At 36.5% G+C, this 23,482-nt stretch overlaps 1 protein-coding gene across 2 annotated transcripts in view; it reads right to left on the bottom strand.

Annotated features, from left to right (window-relative positions):
• LOC5580264 (nicotinamidase) overlaps positions 1-23,482 on the bottom strand; it is a 255,502-nt gene that overhangs the window by 4,672 nt on the left and 227,348 nt on the right. For both annotated transcript variants that reach the window (XM_021855789.1, XM_021855788.1), the window contains exon 8: positions 13,087-13,229. In XM_021855789.1, the coding sequence (XP_021711481.1) occupies positions 13,087-13,229 (143 nt within the window). The remainder of the gene's footprint in view (positions 1-13,086; positions 13,230-23,482) is intronic.

The following is a 23,482-nucleotide window of genomic DNA, read 5'->3' as shown; positions in this document are numbered from 1 at the left end:
CATTGTCTATCAAATATGACAAAAAGAATCTGAAGTTCTGGAAATAGAAAACTCCTCCTCAGTAGGACAAAGTATTCGCTACTTCAAAATATACTTTACTCAATGATAGCCATTAACGTGAATATAATATACTACTTTATATTTATTTGAATTCATGTGCTTGTTATCGAAGATTTTATTTTTCTTTCAATTAACAGCTATTCTTTAAGAACCAAGTGAGAACCTAAATCTCACTCACAGGCGTGCATTTGATTTTGTGAAGATGGTTGTTGCGAACAAAGCGATATTTTATTCGATGGTAATGCATAATTTTATTTTTATGTTGCTGGAGGCAACGCGAGTTCAACATATTCTTGAATGGCACTAGACCATGATTCGAAAAATCTCATATTAAAATGTTGGGGTTTATTCGCAAATTTCATTGCGCCAAAAATTGTCATTTCTGGCAGCCACCCACCCACCGCCTCGTAACACTATTTGTGTGAATATATTTATAATATTGTACGAGCTGTAACAGCTTCGAGACACCCACCCATCTCCATTGGCGTTATGAAATTTTTGAATATGTGTTTAACTGATATTATCCTGACAACTATTAACCCTTCCATTACCAACCCCCCTAAACGAGTGTTGGAAAAAACACGTTTTGGGCTGTAACTTTTTTGTCTTTTGATATTTTTAAACCAAACTTTGACACAAGAAGCGCATATCCTTCTAGTTTGAGGGCTTGGACAGAATTTTAGGATTGGTCACCTGGTTCCGGAGATATTCCGGAATCAAAATGGGTGTTTCGAAATGGCCACTTTCGAAAAAGTGAATTTGCAATATGAAATCAGCTGATTTTTTACAATGATTAGCTCTATAACGATGAGGACGGATGTCTACAAGGCCATCATGGTCACTGCATGCCGCGGATCACAATTTCCGGATGTTCCGGGGATCCGGTTCCGGGGCCATTTTTGGAAGCGAGTTAATACTATCATGCGACACATCAAACTTCATGATTTTTCAAATGAATGCATTATATGACTGAGCTGCACAGTTTAGAACCCATTTGGCCACTTTGGAACCGGTATCCGGGTTTCCGAGGAACCGGTTCCGGGGTCAATTATTAAAAATCAGTGAACACTGTCATGCGACACATCAAACTTCATGATTTTTCAAATTATTGCATTCTATGACTGAGCTGCATAGTTCAGAACCCATTTGTCCATTTTGAAAACGGTATCCGGGTTTCCGAGGAACCGGTTCCGGGGTCAATTATTAAAAATCAGTGAATACTGTCATGCGACACATCAAACTTCATGATTTTTCAAATAATTGCATTCTATGACTGAGCTGAACAGTTCAGAACCCATTTGACCACTTTGGAACCGGTATCCGGGTTTCCGAGGAACTGGTTTCGAAGTCAATTATCAAAAATTAGTAAACATTGCCATGCGAAACATTAAAATTTTTAAAGACAGTATATTTCACAGTTCAAATATTTAAAGATAGTATATTTCATGAATAAGTTGCAATGTCTGGGACCTACACTCCCGTGCATAAGTTTGGGTTCACCCCTTAAAAAACAAGCAAAAGTGTTCAGTCCATATCTCTGTGATTACATATCCAATTGAAACTCTCTAAGCCGCATTCGAAAGGCAAAGAGTTATTCTTACATCGTATGTATTTTTCCAAAAACATCATTTAAACTTTGTTTACTAAATTTTTACTTAAAGTTGTGACATTTTTCAAAAAACACACTGAAAAAACAGAGCTAATTTCCTCAGCATTGGATCGACCAAAATTTTAAAACAAGGTGTCATTAGAATCGTAATCTTATATTCTTTGAAGAGCACTCACGAAATTTCTACGGAAAAATCTGAAAACTATTCAAAATCAATGAAACAGTCAGTCAAGTCATCGTGCAAATGTTTGGGTTCACCTGAACTTATTTAAATCTGTGAAATCCCACACCAATCATGTACGCGCCATTATTTGCGCTCAAAAAAGCTTTAAACTATTGAAATCGGTTGAAAAATGGCAGAGATATTAACAAAAATGATGTGCGTGCGGCTCAGGTGAACCCAAACTTTTGCACGATTTGCATCATACTGAGGGGTGAACCCAAACTTTTGCACGTTGACTTGACTGACTGTTTCATTGATTTTGAATACATTCCAGATTTTTCCGCAAAAATTTTGTGGGGTCTCTTCAAAGAATATAAGATTACGATTCTTATGACACTTTGATTTAAAATTTTGGTCGATCCAATGCTGAGGAAATTAGATACGATTTTTCAGTGTGTTTTTTGAAAAATGTAACGACTTTAAGTAAAAATTTAGTATACAAAATACAAAAAAATGTTTTTGTAAAAATACATACGAAGTAAGAATAACTATTTGTCTTTCGAATGCAGCTTAAAGAGTGTCAATTAGACGTGTAATCACATAGATATGGACAGAACACTTTTGTATGTTTTTAAGGGGGTGAACCCAAACTTTTGCACGGGAGTGTATGTGGCCACTTTGGAACCCATATCCGGGTTTTCCGAGGAACCGTATAGAAGGTTAGTAAATATTGTCTGGCGACTTAATGGATGTCTTATATATTTTTTTAATCTTCCATAACTCACTCTTGAGAATTTAAAACGCAGGTTCCATAGGAATGTTTCTGGTTCAAGTATCATATAGCTGTTTTTTTAAACACCAACACGGTTATGCTTCCAGTGCACGATTTGACCTTTGAAGGAAGCTCCACACTAGACATCAGACTAGTATGCAACGCCCAGTAGCACAGTTGAAATGCATTTCTGACGAAAAGTTTCCCGGTCTTAAGCAGGAATCAAAGGGGTCAGCGAAGGGGTGTGGACCTCTTGACTCGATGCAGCTAAATGTTGCAATTGCAAGAGTTAGCTCAAAGTATTCTTTCGTATTTTTCCAGTATTTCTCCAGTAATTTTAGTCATTTTAGGTGATTTAAGTGATCGTGGATACAATTTCAACGGAAAAATCTTCAATATTTTTTTTTTTCATGAAAAAAATTTTTAATTGAACAGCCTACTTGATGGCAAGACCAAGTTTTCCGGGACCATAAGTTTTAAATAATTATGAGCAATCAAAGGATGTAAAACTAGCACCCAGTTAAACTTATATCAGTCCCAGAATAATCATATGTACTTCTATAGCTTCAAAATCGTTGCAGGGATTTGATCTGTCGTATGAAAGTATTAACACGGCTTCGAAAACTGGTCCAAGAACTGGTTCTTTGGAAATCACATTATGATTCCTAAGTGACCAAATGAGTTCTACATTGTGTAACTCACCTATATGACGCAAAAGTTGTTGGTATATAATTTTGTTTGATGTGTCGCTTGATAACATATAGTCACTTTCAAAAATTGATCTCAAAATCGGTTCCTCGGATACGCGGGTATCAGGTTCAAAGCGGCCAAATAAGCCAAAGACTGTGCAGTTCTTCCCCCAGAATGCAATGTTTAAAAAAATGTATCACATAACAGCATGTACTCATCTTCAAAAATTAACAAAGATTTAATCGCTTCCTTGAAAATCATATGGGTGCAGTTCAGCCATGAAATGCAATCATTTGCAGAATCATGAAGTTTGATGTATGGCAGTATTTACTTACCTTCGAAGACTCATCTAAAAAAATATCACTCCGTAACCGGTTCTATATAATTCCAATATATTAATCATAACAATATGCCACATGATATTGTTTACTGATTTTCAATTATTGACCCCGAAACCGGTTCCTCGGAAACTCGAATATCACTTCCAAAGTGGCCAAATGGGTTCTGAACTTTTCAGCTCAGTCATAGAATGCAATAATTTGAAAAATCATGAATGATGTGTCGCATGACAGTGTTCACTGATTTTTAATAATTGACCCCGGAACCGGTTCCTCGGAAACCCGGATACCGGTTCCAAAGTGGCCAAATGGATTCTGAACTGTACAGCTCAGTCATAGAATGCAATCATTTGAAAAATCATGAAGTTTGATGTGCCGCATGACAGTGTTCACTGATTTTTAATAATGGACCCCGGAACCGGTTCCTCGGAAACCCGGATACCGGTTCCAAAGTGGCCAAATGGGTTCTGAACTGTTCAGCTCAGTCATAGAACGCAATCATTTGAAAAATCGAGAAGTTTGATGTGTCGCATGACAGTGTTCACTGATTTTTAATAATTGACCCCGGAACCGGTTCTTCGGAAACCCGGATACCGGTTCCAAAGTGGCCAAATGGGTTCTAAACTGTGCAGCTCAGTCATATAATGCATTCATTTGAAAAATCATGAAGTTTGATGTGTCGCATGATAGTATTAACTCGCTTCCAAAAATGGCCCCGGAACCGGATCCCCGGAACATCCGGAAATTGTGATCCGCGGCATGCAGTGACCATGATGGCCTTGTAGACATCCGTCCTCATCGTTATAGAGCTAATCATTGTAAAAAATCAGCTGATTTCATATTGCAAATTCACTTTTTCGAAAGTGGCCATTTCGAAACACCCATTTTGATTCCGGAATATCTCCGGAACCAGGTGACCAATCCTAAAATTCTGTCCAAGCCCTCAAACTAGAAGGATATGCGCTTCTTGTGTCAAAGTTTGGTTTAAAAATATCAAAAAACAAAAAAGATACAGCCCAAAACGTGTTTTTTCCAACACTCGTTTAGGGGGGTTGGTAATGGAAGGGTTAAAAAGTACATCGCTGAAGAACAGCCGACGAAGAAAAAAATCAATGATGAAAACGTTAACAGTTATGATGCCGACAATCACATTGCAAGAGCAACTTTCGAATGAATATTCGATAATAAAACGAAGGACAAATCTTTTGTAAGAAATTGGAATACTGACAAAATGTAAAACAAACAAGTAATGTAGGGGCTAATTTTCAAGGTTACTCATCTGAAGTGACTGTCAACTTTGAATTTTGCTCAAGACAATTGTGCCAGTCGAATTTTTCGACAGCAATCGCTCAAATTTTAGTTCGAACAGAACAATCCGAAAGAACAGCATATAACTCAAAGAAGGGAATATCATTGCTTACATTTTTTACACTTATCATATAACCTCGAAAGAACAGCCAATTATTGAAAGAATAAAAAATCACTGATAGGAATGTTAACAGGTAATGGTATTCGAGGAAATGGTATAGGATCCTACTTCCAAAGATGGGACTGACATGCGATTCACGGTAGTATAGTTCAGTTAGCATATGAAATATGATAAAAAATTAATTATTCAGCTATTTTTTTCGTTATAGAGAGACTTTACGGCTTCGGCACCATTCGACTATTATCGGCAATCAAATTTCAAACGCCAAATATACAGTATTTTTCTATCAAAACACATCAATGGAAACATTCAGATGAATCTTTGTTCTGCCCGCTTCCCGCTGGCGAGATTTCCGAGACTAAACAAACGATATTGCCGGAGATGTCATCAATTCAAATGAGCATCCCCCCCACCCCCCCAAAATGTCACTGATTTGAAGCTGCCGAAGAGATTCACCAGCAGTTGTTATGGGAAAGTTGCCGAAGATATTGAGGCTGCCGACAATAGTCACACTGACAAGGGATGCTCGCAGTGTTCTAAAAACGTTTCCAAAATCATTTTGACAAATCTGTCGGTGTGAATCGATAGAGGATTGTGCAACGCATAAATGTAAATAGGCAAACACGGAATTTGTCTGTTGATGTCCGAGAAAATTACAAAAGAAGCACGGCATCGGCTTAAGCTGCCGAGAATACGTAAGTTCCCCTATATTGAGTAATAAGGTTTTGGCACTTTTTCAGCATCATAGCTTTCGGGGTATCCCAGGAAGTATGGGCACGACTTTGAAAATGAGAATCATAGTGCTTTTTCAATTAAACAATCATTTTTATATTCTTCTATAGGTTATTTCAATTGCCTTTTTATAATCTTGTTTAATTTGATAATCATTTACTTTGGAAATTTTGTTTTTGGTAAATCAATTCTTATCTGACCAGCCTTTTTGGAAAAACAATTGAAAAAATGATACAATTTGGAAATATCATATTATAGGTTGATTTCCTAACCAAACACGACCGTTTATAACAGTCGTGTTTCGAAAAGTCGTAGAAATAGCCCTTGTCAATTTTGACACCTCAATCTGTCAACTAGACCGACTCACACAAACAGCTTATCTCCGATATTTTCAAAACAGAGTTCCTCTTCGAAGGTAACGCGATACGATTTCTGAAGTTCTACTTTTAACTGTTTATTTTTTATAAAAAATATAGCCAAAATGAACTGCTTGGAAGAAAATTCAATAATTCAAAATGTTCGGCACCGGCGAGCCAGCAGCAATACGAAATACCATTGTTTAAATGGGTATTACCTGGGAGGGAGGCACCGATACTACACACGAAATATGACACAACACTTTTCCAAATTGCAAGATAACTTCCGCTCACCAACGACAATCAAGGCAGGCTTGGGGAAAATCGCTAGTTTTCTTTTGTTGTGTACCTTCGATCTTTCTGGACAAACTTGGAAAAAGGGCCATAGTTTTATGTGCATTCAATTTTAATGATGATTGGAAAACAGTAAAAAGCTGCGTGTTTCTTTACTTTATATTCGATCAAATTAAAAGGTACTATCGTGGCATTGCTTTTGGGTGTTGCAGGAATTGATTTTCAACCGACTGTTGTCAACTTTGTTGGAATGCAAAAATTTGTTTTGATCAATTACGCGCTTTTATCAAGTTTGTCCATTCTTCAAGATCTGGGCTCAACGTGACAGTTCGTGACAGCAGAATCTCGGCTCACTATGACGTACCTAAATTTTGTATCGGTTTCTCCCTCCCAGGGTATTACTTTCTCGGATTATCACGGACGCAGTTGTAGACGCTCTATCAGAAATGTAAATCAACGATAAGTTCGTGGATTATTGATTATGAGCGAGACGCAGCCCTGAATTTCAGCAAGCGGCAGGTTGTTTTCCGGAAATTCTATCAAGAAAAACGGAACTGGTTAGTGGAACTTTACCTCAAGCATCCTATTTTGTACCTTGAAGAGGCCCGACAGCAGTTTGCTATCCACTTCGGAACTTCAATCAGTGCTTCCTCTATCTGTAAAATTCTCCATGCGCATGGCTTATCCTGGAAATCTTTGGAAGGAAGGGCCATGCAGATACGTCAATCCGACATTGAACGATATGTTGAAGAGCTGAAAAGTTTTCCATGGGATCTCCATCAACTGATTTTTTTTTAGATGAAGTTGCATTTGCCAATCGTGAGCTAACGAGAAATCGGGGTTATGGAATCAGAGGTCAAAGGCTTGTTTTTAGAGGGGAGTTTTGTCGGAAACCAAGGGTTTCTTGTCTATGTTTTCTAGGGCAAAAATGGCTTGTCGAGTCTTTGAAACCGATGGAACATTCACCCGGCAAAAGTTCTTTGAATGTTGCAGGAAAATGGCCCTTTCAAACGGTAACGTTCGGTCTTATCCGGGAAGGTACTCAATTTGGATAATGGATGGCGCCAAAATTCACTGCGACTTCAACATAATTCAATATTTACGATCCTTGGGTATATTACCCGTTTTCTTGCCAGCCTACTGTCCATTTTATACCCCAATTGAAGTGGTATTTGGACTCGTTAAAAGATATTTGAAAAAAAAAACGTACAAAGAAACAGATAAAACGCCACTTTCAGACACAATTCAGGCTGCTTTCACCAAATTCGCCACCTACGATTGTATTAAACTGTTCTCCAAATGCGGATATTCAGCCGGAGGTAAATTCGATGCTTCAGTGAGTAACTTATAATAAATGAAACTTATAAAAATACAGTGACCTGCCATTTAGTTTCCCTAAATTCGACAAAAATCTTTGAATACTCAAAATTATTGCTGTTTTGACTGACATTTTCATAAATATATTCTGTTAGAATGTATGTTCTAGTACAATTCGAAAGGATACTACTTTGGGTTTTCTCCAAATCTAATTTATTCCTTATATTTAAACAAGAAATACATGATATTTAGAGAAAACCCTACATTTTTTTCACTTAGAGCATGTAGAGTTCTCTGCAATTTTCGTTCACGCTTTTAGAGAATGTCAGATCATTAAATAATTTTTATGTACGCAGATTTTGAGAAACATTCCGGCGATTTTTCAACTGGGTGTAAATGGATATCCGGTCAATTATCATTTCCTATCCCCAGCTTTCACAAGAACATGGCTAAGACAATTCCCGACTGCTGAAGGATGCGTCAAATTCTTCTAAGAGACAGATTTATCTCAAATGTTTGTCTATGGTAACAGAAAAGAAGGAGGCAACCCTCATATAGCGGTCTAGGGCTGTACCACCTTCAAATGCTTAACGTTTTTGCTAGTGATAATGCTCAAACGCTACAATTGTTTTCTATATATATTGGTTTACGATATATCGGAAGGAAATATCGATATCACCGATATATTGAATAGAAAATATCGATACCAAAATATCGAATATCGAAAGCAAAATATCGATATTCCGATGTATCGGAAGTATCGGAACGTCCCTAATTTGAGTACGGTAGTTCAGTTTTCATTTATTTACTCTTTATTAAGAATCTTCTTCCATAACTTTACTCAAAATCTAGTTGCAACTATTCTCGATGATCAATATCATCAACATCCACTACATTGGATGCCAACTTTCTACTAAACTCAGTCTCTTCTGGTGGCAAAGAAACTTCCATTGCTTCCAGAAGGCTTCGCGAAGATTTTACCTGTGACTTAAGCTCGTGGACATGTACTCGAATATCTGAAATACTCGAAGCGATTGAGTCAATGCGCTCACACAGAATATCAATCGACGATGAAACGCTCTCCGTTATATTATATGCCACCTGCAAGCCCTGCCGTGTCACTCGAAGCTGATCTCCTTCCGAAAGTGGAACTGCGCGAAACAGGTGCAGATATTCATCTGGAAGCGCCTCCTTCATCAATTTAGCACGTACATCTCCTGGTTCAGCAAAAATGTAGTTTGCCCATTTCTCCCAAGATGCATACATAGCAGAAAAATGCGAATGGGTTGCTTTCAGTTGATTGATGCAACTAAATATTACTTGGTTTGCCGGTGCACCAGTTTTATCTTTCAATTCCGGATGTAAAGTTTCTTGTTAACCATTTCCCACAGAGTATGACTTACAACAACGATGGAATACTTGAATATGTGAATTTGAACTTCACTACTACTCCATTTTGATAACAACTTGGTGTTTTCTTTCAAATCGCTGAACGTGTATAGCTTCTTGGTTTTGCCGTGTTTGAAAAGGACAAATTTCGCCATGTCGGACAAATCTGGTGACTGTTTAGATGCCCATTTGACACTCTTTTCAGCCTCAATGTGGTCGAAAAGAACTTCGTGGGATATGAAGACTTTAGTATGTTCCCAAATACACTGTTGTGGTTCCGAAATTGAACGACCGAACACATCCCGCTTATACACTGGGTCCATCAAATGTTGAGCGCGAAAGCAGCGAGCAAAGAAAACACCAACAAAATGAAATTGGTATTTTTTATAGTCTCCTACCGAAAGATTAATCTTGAAGCACATTTGTTCACCGTGATTCGACCCAGCTCCTTCCGTACATACTGTATCTCCTGAACGCGATTGGTGCAAAAGATTGCTTCCAGTGCTTTGGTTGTCCTCTTCAAAATCAGATGGCAGAGAAACATTCAAAAAGCCCGAAGAAAGCTATTCCGTTTCGATGGCCGGATTGGGAAAAGTCTCGCGGTCGTTTTCCGACTCCAGAAACTCTACTTCTCGAAAGTCTTCCTCCAATGCTGTGTCACACGCAGGCACTTGGGTTTTCGGCGAATCCTCCATACTACAATGAAGACAAAAATCAATCCATAGAATCATTTATAGAAAACAATGAATTTGTAATAGTTACCTTCTGATTTCCGCAAAATCTCCTCAATTAATATTTAAACCGATTACGACGGGATCAGTGTGATCAATTCGATCAATTCATATTTGTTTTGTTTTGATTTCACTGACGTTTGATTTCGAACGTAACATTTAGAAATAGCCCAAACAATTTTTCAGCAATGATTCCAATGAATGGTAAAGAAAAAACATCAAGTTTTTTTTACTTTTTTTGGAAAAAGATTGACATTGATTTTTCATTAAAAGATATAATAAACCAAAGTGACGATGATATCCATAATCGAGATAATCCATTTATCGATATTAATCAAAGGTAAATTATTTATTAGTGGAAAGAAAATAACCCTCAATGAAATGTTAAGCAATGTTCTTTTACCGTTCTACTTTGGAAAAGGTAGGGCAATCGACCTTAGACTCCATCAATTAAGGAAACGTACAATACATTTTTTCTCTCCTAATAAGGCAGCATCACGAACTTTTCAGGTATTTTAATTAGAAATAAAAATAACACATTTGAGATTTACGTAGGGTAAATCCCTAAAGGCAACTGCAATTTTTGATTTATAAATGTTTTGACGTAAATACAAGGTTTTGTTTTTGACCATTTTCATATCGACCACGGTAGTTTACAATGAATATATCAGGATGATCTGGGTCTCTATCCAGACCAGACGTCCATAAATGACGTAGCATTTCAGAGGGGAGGGAGGGCTTCACGAATTTGTGACGATTTGTGACGAGGGGGAGGGAGTGGACGTAGCATAATCATGTCGGTAAAAAGAGCAGCGCTGAAAAAACAAAATTGACAAACAGTTTTTTTATCAAACTTTTTTTGTTTGTATTTTGAAATGATGATTCAAATGATGATAGAAAGCATGATAAATGCAGTAAAACCGATTCAATGAAGCTTGAAATATTTGTGTGAATATTACATTGTATTCGTCCCTTTCGGATTTGAATTTGGATAATAACGATAAAGATCCATCCCAAATTGTGGTATTTCATTGATCATATTCACTGAAGTATTTTTCTTAACAACGAACAATAAAAACAAAAACAACCCTCTACTAATATAACAAATTATCTGATTATATTGATTTGTTAGTACCTAACTCATTACTGTTAGCTTCAGCAATCAAAACAAAGATTTTTTTTTCTTTCTTCCAGCTGTAAACTTGTTATATGTTCTCATGGTCACAACTGCAAAACTACTCTACATATTGAATTTAAACTGTATGAAACTGGAAATCTAAATTATGTAACTTAAACATGAAACATGTTTTTTGCAATTCCGTTGCAAATCAATCAACTTTTCATTGGGAAGTTGATCAACATAACAGCCTACTTTTCATACCAAAAGAAACAGTGCTGAAAAGTGCTACTTTTCAGCACTCTTTTCGGTGCTGAAAAGTAGCACTTTTCAGTACTGTTTTCGTCAACCGAATAACCCAGTGTCCCAGTCTCTTCATGTCATGCTTATTCTGGGCGGCGTGCGAGTCGAGACGAGTCGTTCTCACCTCGGGTGACGTGAGGCGACTAATGTAAATCAAATGGAAACGAGTCGACACCTCACCGACTAGTCTTGCCTTACATGCCACATAGGATAAGCACAATTGCATCTGATTCTTGATTTTATTCTACATCTGGCGTGAGGTGAGGATTGTCGGTGTCCTACAGCGAGGTGAACATTCTCGACTCGAGCGAAATGACTTTCCATTTGGTTTACACGGCGAGTCACTTCACTAAAGTCTACATCCGTTGTGTGATCAGGTTCCGACACAGCTTGGCGATTCTGATGTGGGATCGGATCGTCCAGCATTTTCTTACCTGTTCATTCCTCTAATAGGGAAGATCTGCATGAAACCCATGGGAGCGAGAAAATTTGTGACAATCATGGGTACTACTGTCACAGCCTACGTGATTGAAAAATACTGAATTGAAACTACTCATGACTGTATGCCTATGTGGGTTCTCTTGAAATGTTTGCTTGTGCTTTTAGAGTTCATCCAGTTGAAACGGCATTTTTCGAAATAGCAAAAAATGTTGTATGCAACTCGTTGCAAAACTCGATTTTTTCAGCACTCGTTGCATTTATCCAACTCGGCGAGCCTCGTTGGATAAATGTGCAACTTGTGCTGAAAAAATCATCATTTTGCAACTTGTTGCATAAATAACTATTCTTCTTCTTGGAATTTCGTCCTCACTGGAACAGAGCCTGCTTCTCAGCTCAGTGTTCCAATTAGGACTTCCACAGTTACAAACTAAGAGCTTTCTTTGCCAAAGTTGCCATTTTCGCATTCCTATATTGTGTGTCAAGTACGATGATACTCAATGCCTAAGGAAGTCAAGGAAATTTCCATTACAGAAAGATCCTTGACCAACCGTGAACCGAACCCAGACACCATAGCTTTGTTTTGTAGCTGCGGACTCTAACCCCTCTGCTAAGGAAGGCCCGATATTTTATTTCTATGTTTTATTTTGGCACAATCGCTAAGAAAAACAAATATCAAAATGAAGCGAGGGGGTGTCGCTTGATGTGCTACGTATTTTCCAATAGGCGGTACAAGCATTTGTGACTAAATGCTACGTGGGGGTGTAAAAACTAAGTCAAAAAATGCTACATCATTTATGGACGGCCCCCTAGCCTAGAAATTGAGTCAAGAGGTGTTTGGACTATCCACTGTAAATTCGTTTCTTGTGTAACGTATCGTACAGAAAGGAAGATCATACAATTCCGCCCACTTGTAAGGATTTTGGTTGTATATTTATTACGCTGTTGTACAAAACCATACAACCCACCCTTCTATAAGCATAAAGTATTTGATAGACAACCTCTTTCAAATTTTTAGATTACTGAAAGTATGTCTATAGTATGTTTTTAATTAGTTGAAGATAATAAAATAAAACATGAAATTTTAATAAGCGTAAAACCGAGGAAAAACGTCCATCAAATCGAAGTGCATAAGATCGAGGGTTCACTGCATCGAGGTTTACCTGGATGAAGTCTTACAACTTATTTTGTCATTTGGATCACCCTATTGCTCTCATGTAACTTTTGCGTATGAAGATGAATTTCAATTAAAATATTTCGTACTACCCATCTAAATTTTCCTATCAGTGCATATTGATTAGTAAGATATACCCAATAAACCCTCTCAATCCACCCGAAAATAGATTACCTCTCTGGAATTGATGATCACCCCGTTGTTCGATATCATCGTCTGTTTGGTGCTCTCGATGTCATTCACATCCACTCCACGGCAACAGTCGTCAATCAATATTGTCCGATAGCCAGCTGACAAAGCATCAATCGCCGTCGCACCTGCGGGGGAAAAGAAGCAATGTAACAAAATCAAATTGCAAATTCCGGATAACAATCTATCGATAACAATTGTTCGATTGCAACATTCGAATCGAACCGGCTGGTTGCAACAGTTATTTACTACACACACACGTGTGTGTTTTGATTCGATCTGCCATCAGCCAGCCCCACCTCAATTTATCGAACAACCAAACGAGATGAATTCCAAGCGATAACATAAAACGCCCGTTCGATCCAATCGAATAAGCTAAATAAGGGAAGACGGGGTGATATGCGCCCCATATGAAATTTTAACTGAGAATTTCGTCGAAAACGTTAGTCCAAATTTGCAATTACGTAAAAAAATCGATAGATTGTAGCAATAATATCTAAGATATTAAATTCTAAAAATATGAAACCATAGTCAACAACTCTCAAAACAGGGTATAAAGCGCAATCCCATTCTAAACGAATTCGTTGTGGCAAGATCCAGCTATTTTTTTCCAAATACTCATGTATGCAGCAGATACTATGCAGTTCTAGGACGGTTCAAAATTAAAAAAAAAGTTCAAAAATCCAATCTCTCATATCTTCCTTATAATCTTTTACCATGAAAATAGTGTTCTGTGTAATTTTCAGCTTTCTAGGTAGCTATTTAAAGGTGGCCCAAAGACGATGTAGGTTTATATGAAACTTACTATTAAGAAAATTTGAGAAATGTTTTTGGACATGTGTTAGTACCGGAATGTAAGTACAAATTTATCATCCCATTGTAGATACTAATTCTTCAAACCATAATGAATATATAATATAATCCCATACATTGGCGCAGGAACAGGGGGGGGGGGGGCAGGGGGGCCTGGCCCCCTCCAGAATCATCCAGCCCCCCCCCCCCCCCCAGAATTTTCGATGACAATAAAAATAAAAATAATAAAACTATTTACCAAGAATCAAAATCTACATGATTACTGTTATTATTAACAAAAAATCGCTTAAGAAGTTACGTTATTTTATGTTGTAGTTGTACAAACCTCTTGTAGTGAGAAAACCTCGCCTGTCTTACACAGCATTAGCGTGGCTGTTCTGACTTAGGTGAATCGTGCGACAACCGAATGCTTAACCGTCCGGCTGTCGATCGATTGATTACTGTTAGATCTAGTTTCTTGTTATATGCGAAAGCGCAATTTTTCGACATCTCCGTTGCCCATAACTGGTCTTTTTTTCGAATAATCCAAATAATGCTGCTTCAGCATAGAGCAGCATATTCACTGCATTCTAATTTCTCATGTGTTTTGAGGATACCTTGCTCGAGGTGTCCGGTGGTGATGATTTTCCTTGTGAGAATTCACTAAAGAAATCCATACATTAACTTCAAGTCGTCATCATCATCTTTCTGGCCAACTGGGAAAAAGCCTGCTTCTCAGATTAGTGTTCTTAATAGCACTTCCACAGTTATTAACTTATTCTTTGCCGATTGACCATTTTTGCATGTGTATATCGTGTGGCAGGTACGAAGATACAATATGCCCTGGGAATCGAGAAAATTTCCATTATGAAAAAATCCTCGACCAGCGGGATTTGAACCCACGACCCTCAGCATGGTCATGCTGAATAGCTGCGGCTATCTGGGCCCCTTGCTCAAGTCGTATAATGTCCGAAAAAATAAATGGAAAAATAGACAAACCTAATAAAGGATATTCTCAGGAAATACATAGCTGGAATTTATGTCTAAAAATAAGGTTTAACTTTCAAGGAATTTCGGCATGGGCAAGTTTTCTTCAGATGAATGGTTAAAAAATTGCAACAAAATCGACCATAGTGTTTTTTTTTCAGCAATAAATTCTCTCTTTGATTTTGATTCAATGTTTTAAGTATTTTCGCATGGATAAATTTATTGCCTAAACAATTTTTTTGTCAAGAAAACTTATTATTTCATAAATTATTTGATTAACTTCTAACATATAGGGAGCCGGATCCTATTCTTGGCACTTTTGAACCATTTCGGCTACAAAGCTACAAAGTTCTAGACAATTCGGCCGAGAAAAAACCCCCATGCCAAAGTGAATCATGGAAGTGGCCAAGTGGTTCTGCACCCTATGTAGCAACATTTCTCAAATAACTTTTCGATAATCTTTATAGCATTTTAATATAGGGGTTTTTTTATTATCGTACAAATTGAGCCGAAGGGTCTCAGATTTTCATGAAACTTTTTCCACAGGCAAGGCTCATGGATATATGAATAAAAAAAATTGAGAAAAATTCAGTGTCGCCTATTTTTCCGGAAAACTCAGGTGGTAATTTTTTGTTTTCCCTTGACACTACTTACTTTGAAAAATCATAACTCAAGAACGAAGCATCGTAGAAACAAAGTTTTTGTATGAAAATTTAAGCAAATTTTCTCAAAAATCCAAAAAAAATATGAACTGGAAAAAGTTTTCCACAAAATTTTCCACCGTTGGGAAAATTCGTAAAGAAAAGCCGGAAAAACTATGCCTGAACTCGTGGAAAATTAAAAAAAAAAATATTTTCGAGAAGGTAATTTTATAATCCTAAATCACTGAAATTTTTGGAATGCATTTTTTTTTTCGTTTTTGAGTTATGGCCAATTTTGTGAAAAATGTCCAGATGTGCCATATAAGACTTTTCTTTGAAAAATCATAACTCAAGAACAAAACATTGTAGAAACAAAGTTTTTATATGAAAATTTAAGCAAATTTTCTCAGAAATCAAAAAAATATATGAACTGGAAAAAGTTTTCCACAAAATTTTCCACCGTTAGGGAAATTCATAAAAAAAAGCTGGAAAATCTTTGCCCGAACTCGCGGAAAATTTTTATTAAAATATTTTTGAGAAGGAAGCTTTATAAACTTCAATTCTAGTAACTTTTAGGATGTACTTTTTTTTTTGTTCCTGAGTTATGGTCAATTTTGTGAAAAATGACCATATTAGCCTTTTCTTTGAAAATCCATATTTCAATCGAAGCATCAGAAAAACAAGGTTTTTTTTATCAAAGCAATTGCAAATTTTCTAAAAGATCTGAAAGAAACGATATAGGATTGGTTTTAATGAAGTATAAGTCGGATTGGATTATATTTTTCATGAAACATTACACTGTTAAGCAAAGCTGAAAAAACTGTTTCTTTTCCATTCCAAGGGATTCTTTCTTTTCTATGGAACAAATAAGATTATTTTTATATTTTTCTTTAATTTTATTTATTCAATTATTCAGTACATAACTTACATTTTATCTTAAAACTATCTATCTAACTGTCAACCGGGAAGATTGCCTTTGGTTGCTACCACCAGAAGATTTTCGTTTCTTTGTAGTATTAAGAGTATTTTCTTGGTTTTCATGTGCATCTGAGAATTCACTCGCAAAAATGCTTCGTTCGTCTTTTGGAATAAATGAATGATATCTCCAGAAGTAATTTTTCAGCCTCTGAATAGTCATTTTCAGTTGCATAGATGAATTCCCAATCTTTTTTAAATTGGTCTTTCACCTTTTGCGACACAGCCCAGTCAAAAAATTGTTTGGCGTTATTAATTTCCGCTGACTTTCTAATACTAGCATCTCTAGCCATTCGCTTAATATTGCCACCGATACCATCACATGGACCTTTTCCATGTGAGGTTGGGAAAAAGTGCCATTCTGCTCTAATTTTAAAATCATTTTCATGGTTGCATACATTTTTGAAATTAGATTTATTTTTGTACTGCTCTCCGCAACCATCAGAAAGATAAATGATTTTTTCAAGCTCAGGAAATTTATTTTTCAATCTTGAAATTAGTTTTGTTTGAAAAGCATAAACTGATGTCGTATTATGCTTTCTTATGTCAACAATTACAACAAAATTTAAGACTTTGATCGAAGATTTGTCTTTGTAATAAATTACAAATGGATGTATTGTTACTTGAGGTCGTACAAAGTAATGGCTTTGAATGGAATCTTGTATCACGCAGGAATAATTTTCCGCGAAATCCATCTGGCACATTATTTCTTTGTTTTCAACTAGTGATTCCTTTTTAGTTCTTATAAATTTATTTTGTTTATCTACTTTGAATTGATGCACAAGAAACTTCTCTGTGAGATTTTTCAAGTTTTCTATAAATCATTTACATTTTCCTCTTTGTTGATAATTTCACAACGAGGAGAAATAATCCAAAAACAATACTTAACTGCTTCAACGTTGTTTTCATCTAAGCGATTGGCAACAAAATCTAATTTCTTTAATTTACAATCCTCACAGGACCTCAAGTAACAATCATCTGTACTATCTGGACATATCATTTGACTAGTCAAAAAGGTGTTAAGTTTTTTTTCTGTATTATGAACTTCAAAGCAATTAGTTTTTTTCAATGCATCAACCATGAATTTCATATTCTCATGTATCATGCAAACACAAACATTCATGGCCGATGAATCCTTTGTATAAACACATTGTTTTGGTTTAAGTTTCCAGAACGATGTGAATGAGACAGATTCCTGTTCACTCTTACAGGTTTCCAAATATTGTTTATATAAAGTATCCAAACGGTCAAGCAAAAGGCGTTTTTGAACATTTTGGCGCACTCCATTGGGTAACTTAATAGATATGGTATCTTTCAAGCCAGGACATGGCCGACTGATATCATCAGTAAGGTAAAAATTTGAAACCATGTCTTGGACATTTGATCCATGCGAGGGTCGTCCTACTTTTTAAGTGGTTGAATCCCTAAATTGTATTTTTTTTTTTTTGATTCAGTTATAACGTGTTGAGACACGTCAAAATGAGCTTTAACTTTGGCATATGACCAATTCCTAGGAAGTAATTTTAGAAGTTCAATTTGCTTGTCAGGTTCAGCTTTTGTAACAGCTGAGTTCAAATTTAATAAAACGGAATTAAAATCCTCTGTAACATCGACAATATTAGGTGGAAACCAAGTCTTTATTTTACTCAAAATTTGATTGAACATTTCATCCATAGAAGCATTGCGATAGTTACTACTAGAAGCATCCAAACGTGAAGATTTTACTTGAAAAGAAATTTCCAAGAATTTAGCAAGCTCTTGTATTTTTTGTACATTATTTATAGAACCAACTGACTCACCCGAGGAAGGAGTTTCCTTTGGCGACGCCAACGAAGATAGTGGTGAAACTTGTTCCTCAAACGCCATTGCTTCTGGAAGATCCGTTACGAGAGCCTTCTGGTCACCGGTAATGGAGCACTTCACGCAAATTTTCATCTTTTCCGTAATCCACCGAACTCCATTCGAATGAAGCTTACTGATGAGGCCTTGGCTGATCGATCGTAGATTTGTCCTTACTGATTTGTGGCCGTCCAGTCCGAAGGGGTTACAGCATAAAGAATTCTATTCGTAATATTGAACTTTGACCATTTCGACAGCTTGGGGAAAACTTTTTTCACTTTCCAAAAATTAATAACGAGGAATATACAGCTGATAGACAACACTTGCACTTTCTCACTGCTCTTTGTTAGTTTTTGGTAAACTTATGATTCTCAAGCCATTTCAACGCTTTAAACTTGAATTGGTAAATACCTATTTGTCATATTGTCTACCCATTTATTTAACTGTCAATTTTGTAGTTACCTAACAGGAAAAAATTGCCTACATTCTGATTGAAGAAAACTTTGTTTCTATGTAGTTTCGTTCTTAAGAAATTTTGTTTATGAACTTATAAATTTGTAAATATATGGTTCAAACAGCTCATCCTAGCAATATTTGATCATGTTTTAGGAACCAAAAATGAGCGTATTGAAAAATATTGTAGGATTGGATCTTATTGATCGCTCTTTTCAAATATACTTTGTTTGAAAGCTGGAATAGCTAATCGGGTTTTCATTATTTGTTTTCATAAACAGTGAAAAATGTCCTGGGAAACTGATTCCATTTCAAAAATTTCATATTTTTTTAGATAATTTGAATCCGGTTCGACAAGTCATGATGAGTCTTGAGTCATGGTTTTTAAACGAAAAGGCATGTATGGCAAATCTTTGCATTTTTTACAAAATTGACCATAGATCAGGAACTAAAGAAAAGTACATCCCAAAAGTTACCAGAATTGAAGTTTATAAAGTTTCTTTCTTAAAAATATTTTATTAAAAAATTTCCGCGAGTTCGGGCATAGTTTTTCCGGCTTTTCTTTACGAATTTTCCCAACGGTGGAAAATTTTGTGGAAAACTTTTTCCAGTTCATATTTTTTTTGGATTTTTGAGAAAATTTGCTTAAATTTCCATACAAAAACTTTGTTTATACGATGCTTCGTTCTTGAGTTATGATTTTTCAAAGTAAGTAGTATCAAGGGAAAACAAAAAATTTCCACCTGAGTTTTCCGGAAAAATAGGCGACCCTGAATTTTTCTCAATTTTTTTATTCATATATCCATGAGCCCTGCCTGTGGAAAAAGTTTCATGAAAATCTGATACCCTTCGGCCCAAACCCGTACGGTAATAAAAAAAAATCCCCAACAGCTATTTCATATTGGTACAGCATACAACATGGCTAGCCTGAAAATTTGTTTGAATAAAGAAAAAGTTTTGATTTTCTATTAATAAGGGGATAGAGACATTTTACATATTTGTTACATTTGATATGAATGCTCTCAATGTAATTTTTGAAAGTTAATCCAGCATGAGCCCTAGATACTAAAAAAAAGAACCTATTTCTGGAAGATACTGCGATGACACAATATACCCTGATGGTGCATTTTACACCTAGTCCTTCTACAACAATATTGTGCCATTTCCATTCGCTCGTGGGATATTCAATTCTGTTTCTTGTGGTACAGAACGAACGAATCAAATCAATTCAAATAAAACAACGAGAGCTGCATTTTGTTTCCAATGAAATTTGGGAGGGTTCAAAGCTCTACCTGACGTTTGAAAACAAATATTTTCTGATATAGTGGCGAACCAGTGGGCCCAGATAGCCGTAGCGATAAACGCGCAGGTATTCAGCAAGACCAAGCTGAGGGTTATGGGTTCGAATCCCACCGGTCGAGGATCTTTTCGGGTTGGAAATTTTCTCGACTTCCCAGGGCATAGAGTATCTTCATTCCTGCCACACGATATACACATGCAAAAATGGTCATTGGCATAGTAAGCTCTCAGTTAATAACTGTGGAAGTGCTCATTAGAACACTAAGCTTACACATACTTACTTAAATTGTATTTTTCAAAAAAAAAAATAATTGAATTTTGTGTACTAAATTCTTAGTCAAAGTCGTGACAATAAAAAAAGACACTGCAAAAACATGGTTAATTTCCTCAGCATTGGATTCACCAAAATCTAAAATTAATGTGTAATTAGAATCGTAATCTTATAATTTTTGAAGAGTGCTCACGAAATTTTTACGGAAAAATCTGAAAACTATTTAAAATCAGTGTCACTCAAGTCATTGCGCAAAAATTTGGGTTCACCCCTGAGTATGATGCGTATCGTGCAAAAGTTTGGGTTCACCTGAGCCGCACGCAAATCATTTTTGTCAATATCTCTGCCATTTTTCAACCGATTTCAATAGTTCAAATAATGGCGCGTACATGATTGGATTGAGATTTCACAGAATTTTTGTGTTTTTAGTATGTTTAAGAAAACCCAAACTTTTCTGTTTCATTGATTATAATAGTTTTCAGATTTTTCCGCAAAAAAAATTGTGAGCGCTTTTCAGAGAATATAAGATTAACGATTCTAATAACACATTGATTTTAAATTTTGGTCGATTCAATGCTGAGGAAATCAGCCATATGATAACTAATTACAAATTTAATTGATTGAAAAGTGAGAGTAGGGTGTGGTTGTGTTTTCGTTATTTACATGTGGAAATTTCATCTAAAATTTAGTTATCAGCTTCAAATTCCGTACCCTACATACAAATAGTAGGCCTTTCTTATAAAGAGAACGAATTAAGATTCTTTTCTTAGATGCACGAATTTGATCCCACACGGTATGGACACATTTTTTCATGCACAATTTTCTAACATATTGACATATTAAAATACAATCACTCCACAGTTATGGATCAACTAAGGGTCATTTTCAGAACAAAATATGAATAAAAACTTGGCGACGCTGTACATAACAAAATTACTTTTCTGGCACTGCAGAATATAGTTATTTTTGAGAACACACCTCAAAATTTGCGATTATTTATCAAAAAGTGTTGACACAGAAAAACAGACGTAACACTTAGAACAAATCTTAATCAAAATCATAGTCACGAAGACATGTACGCCCAATGCTATAATCGGTGTGTTTGGCCGACGGGCCAACAGATGACGATAGTGTGTAAACGTCAAACACGACCAAAAACGATACGAGCGCTGCGGGTGGCGGATCGGCCACCTACCATATTTTTGAATCGACCGTTAAAAAGGTGGTCGATGGACAACGATGAGAGTGTGACGTCTGTTTGTCTGTGGTGTTGATTTCGATAGAAATGGTAAACGATGTCCACCCCACCCATGTCGATCAGTTGAAGAGAAGGATCCTTATTATGGATCAATCACTAAAACAGCAATTTATCTGTGAGGTAAACGAATGGTGTGCTAGTGACAACATCCGTTTTGGCTTTGATTCATAAGTGTAGTATGGTTTTCAATGTCCCACAGTTATGAATCAATGCTTCAATGGATCATTATAATAACCAAAACGGCCGCTATGCAAAGCATAGATAGCGCCACTGTAGCCTTGAGTGTTTGATAGAACAGCAATGCTGTCACAGTTTTAAATCCCATATACAGTGGCGCCTTTGTTTTGATGCGGTGAGCACTGACAAAAACCACCTTCAATGATCCATTGCAATTTACTCCTGCGGCATGAAAAGTGCTACATATTTCACAACATGTTCAATCAACGGCGAAAATTACAAAACTGAATGCCTTAAAAAATGGCTTCTGCCCATCTACAGAAAGCTTACCACGTCTCCATTGTTTTGGCTGGTATCGGCTCACTATGCTTCAGCTATTTTTGAGATGCTCAAGAAGGAAATAGTCGAGTTTGTAGAAAAAATGCCGAAAACTACGCCCCATTGAAAAATATTGGGCAATAGTCAAACGGCGTCTCAAGAAGGATGGAAGAGAAGCAACAGCTCCATCGATTTTTCGAAAAGAAAATATGGTCAGTAGCACACCGAAACGTTTTTGGAGAAAATTGTGCAGAACCTGATGGGACCACCTGATGAGTATCAAGAAAAAAGTCAGAGCATTCTCCAAGAATACTCAATAAATGTTCAAACTTATGGGAACATTGTCGAAATTACTATGATTTCCATTTATTTTAAAGTGAACTCATGAATTTGATCGAAAATAAACCGTTTTCTTCAAAAATGGGGGTGATACTATGGTCACAACTTCAATCAATTGGCTTGTATAGAGGTATCCTGTTTTTAACATATTATGATTCTACGTTAAAAACTGATCCAAAATCCAAAGTTTCATAATTTTTAGTGCACTGAAACTATTTTTAAAACACGTTTGAATTATGTATGCAAATCGCGTTTGAATCACTCCTCTGCAAAATTTTTTTTTCGGGACGAGCTGTCATTGTGTGAAATGAAATGTCATTCAGTCAACAGAATGAAATCTGTTTTAATCATTTACTATATTGTGTATTTCTTTCACTACTGGACTGCGAAGTGCGGCCTCATAAGTGCGAAAGTGTGAATAAAAGTGCGGGATTGCATTGAATCCTGTTGGTGTCTTCAGAGCACTTATTCTTTGATTTACGAAGAATAAGTCCCCCAAAGACACCTACCCGATTTGATGCAATTGCGCACTTTTATTAGCGTTTCCGCACTTGTAAAAATTTCTGCGATACAGTGGTGAAAGAAATGCGCAATATCAAAATTAAAATATTAATCATCTTATCTTGTAGAGCTTGATGCGAGAACATGCCAACTGGCCGGCATCCCTATATCCCGCAAATACGTCCTTGGCGGTACACTCCAGTGTATCCTGATCAGTTAGCGCCTCGTTATTGTACTGCTCGACATTCATGTTCCGATGGTACAGTGTTATTGCTCCTGGCACATTCTGCTAGCACCATTCGACAGTACGGAATCGACTCTTGATCAATTTAGTTTCATCAGCAGTCATTTTCTGGCCGTTACCAATCTTGGTAAGTATACTGGAAAATTCGACATCGGAGTGCCTCATAACTTTGACAAGCGGGAAGAAATAAAGCACTTGCCAAAGAACAGCACCATTGAAAGAGTTTCCAGCTGGCTTGTAAACGGCTCTTGCATTTACGGATGGTAGTTGCCGTAAGTCACCGCAGA

Source organism: Aedes aegypti, chromosome 3 (genome assembly GCF_002204515.2).
Source record: "Aedes aegypti strain LVP_AGWG chromosome 3, AaegL5.0 Primary Assembly, whole genome shotgun sequence".
In the NCBI taxonomy this organism is placed as follows: Eukaryota; Metazoa; Arthropoda; class Insecta; order Diptera; family Culicidae; genus Aedes; species Aedes aegypti.
Note: the sequence above shows the minus strand (reverse complement) of the source record. Positions and strands in the feature narration are given on the sequence as shown.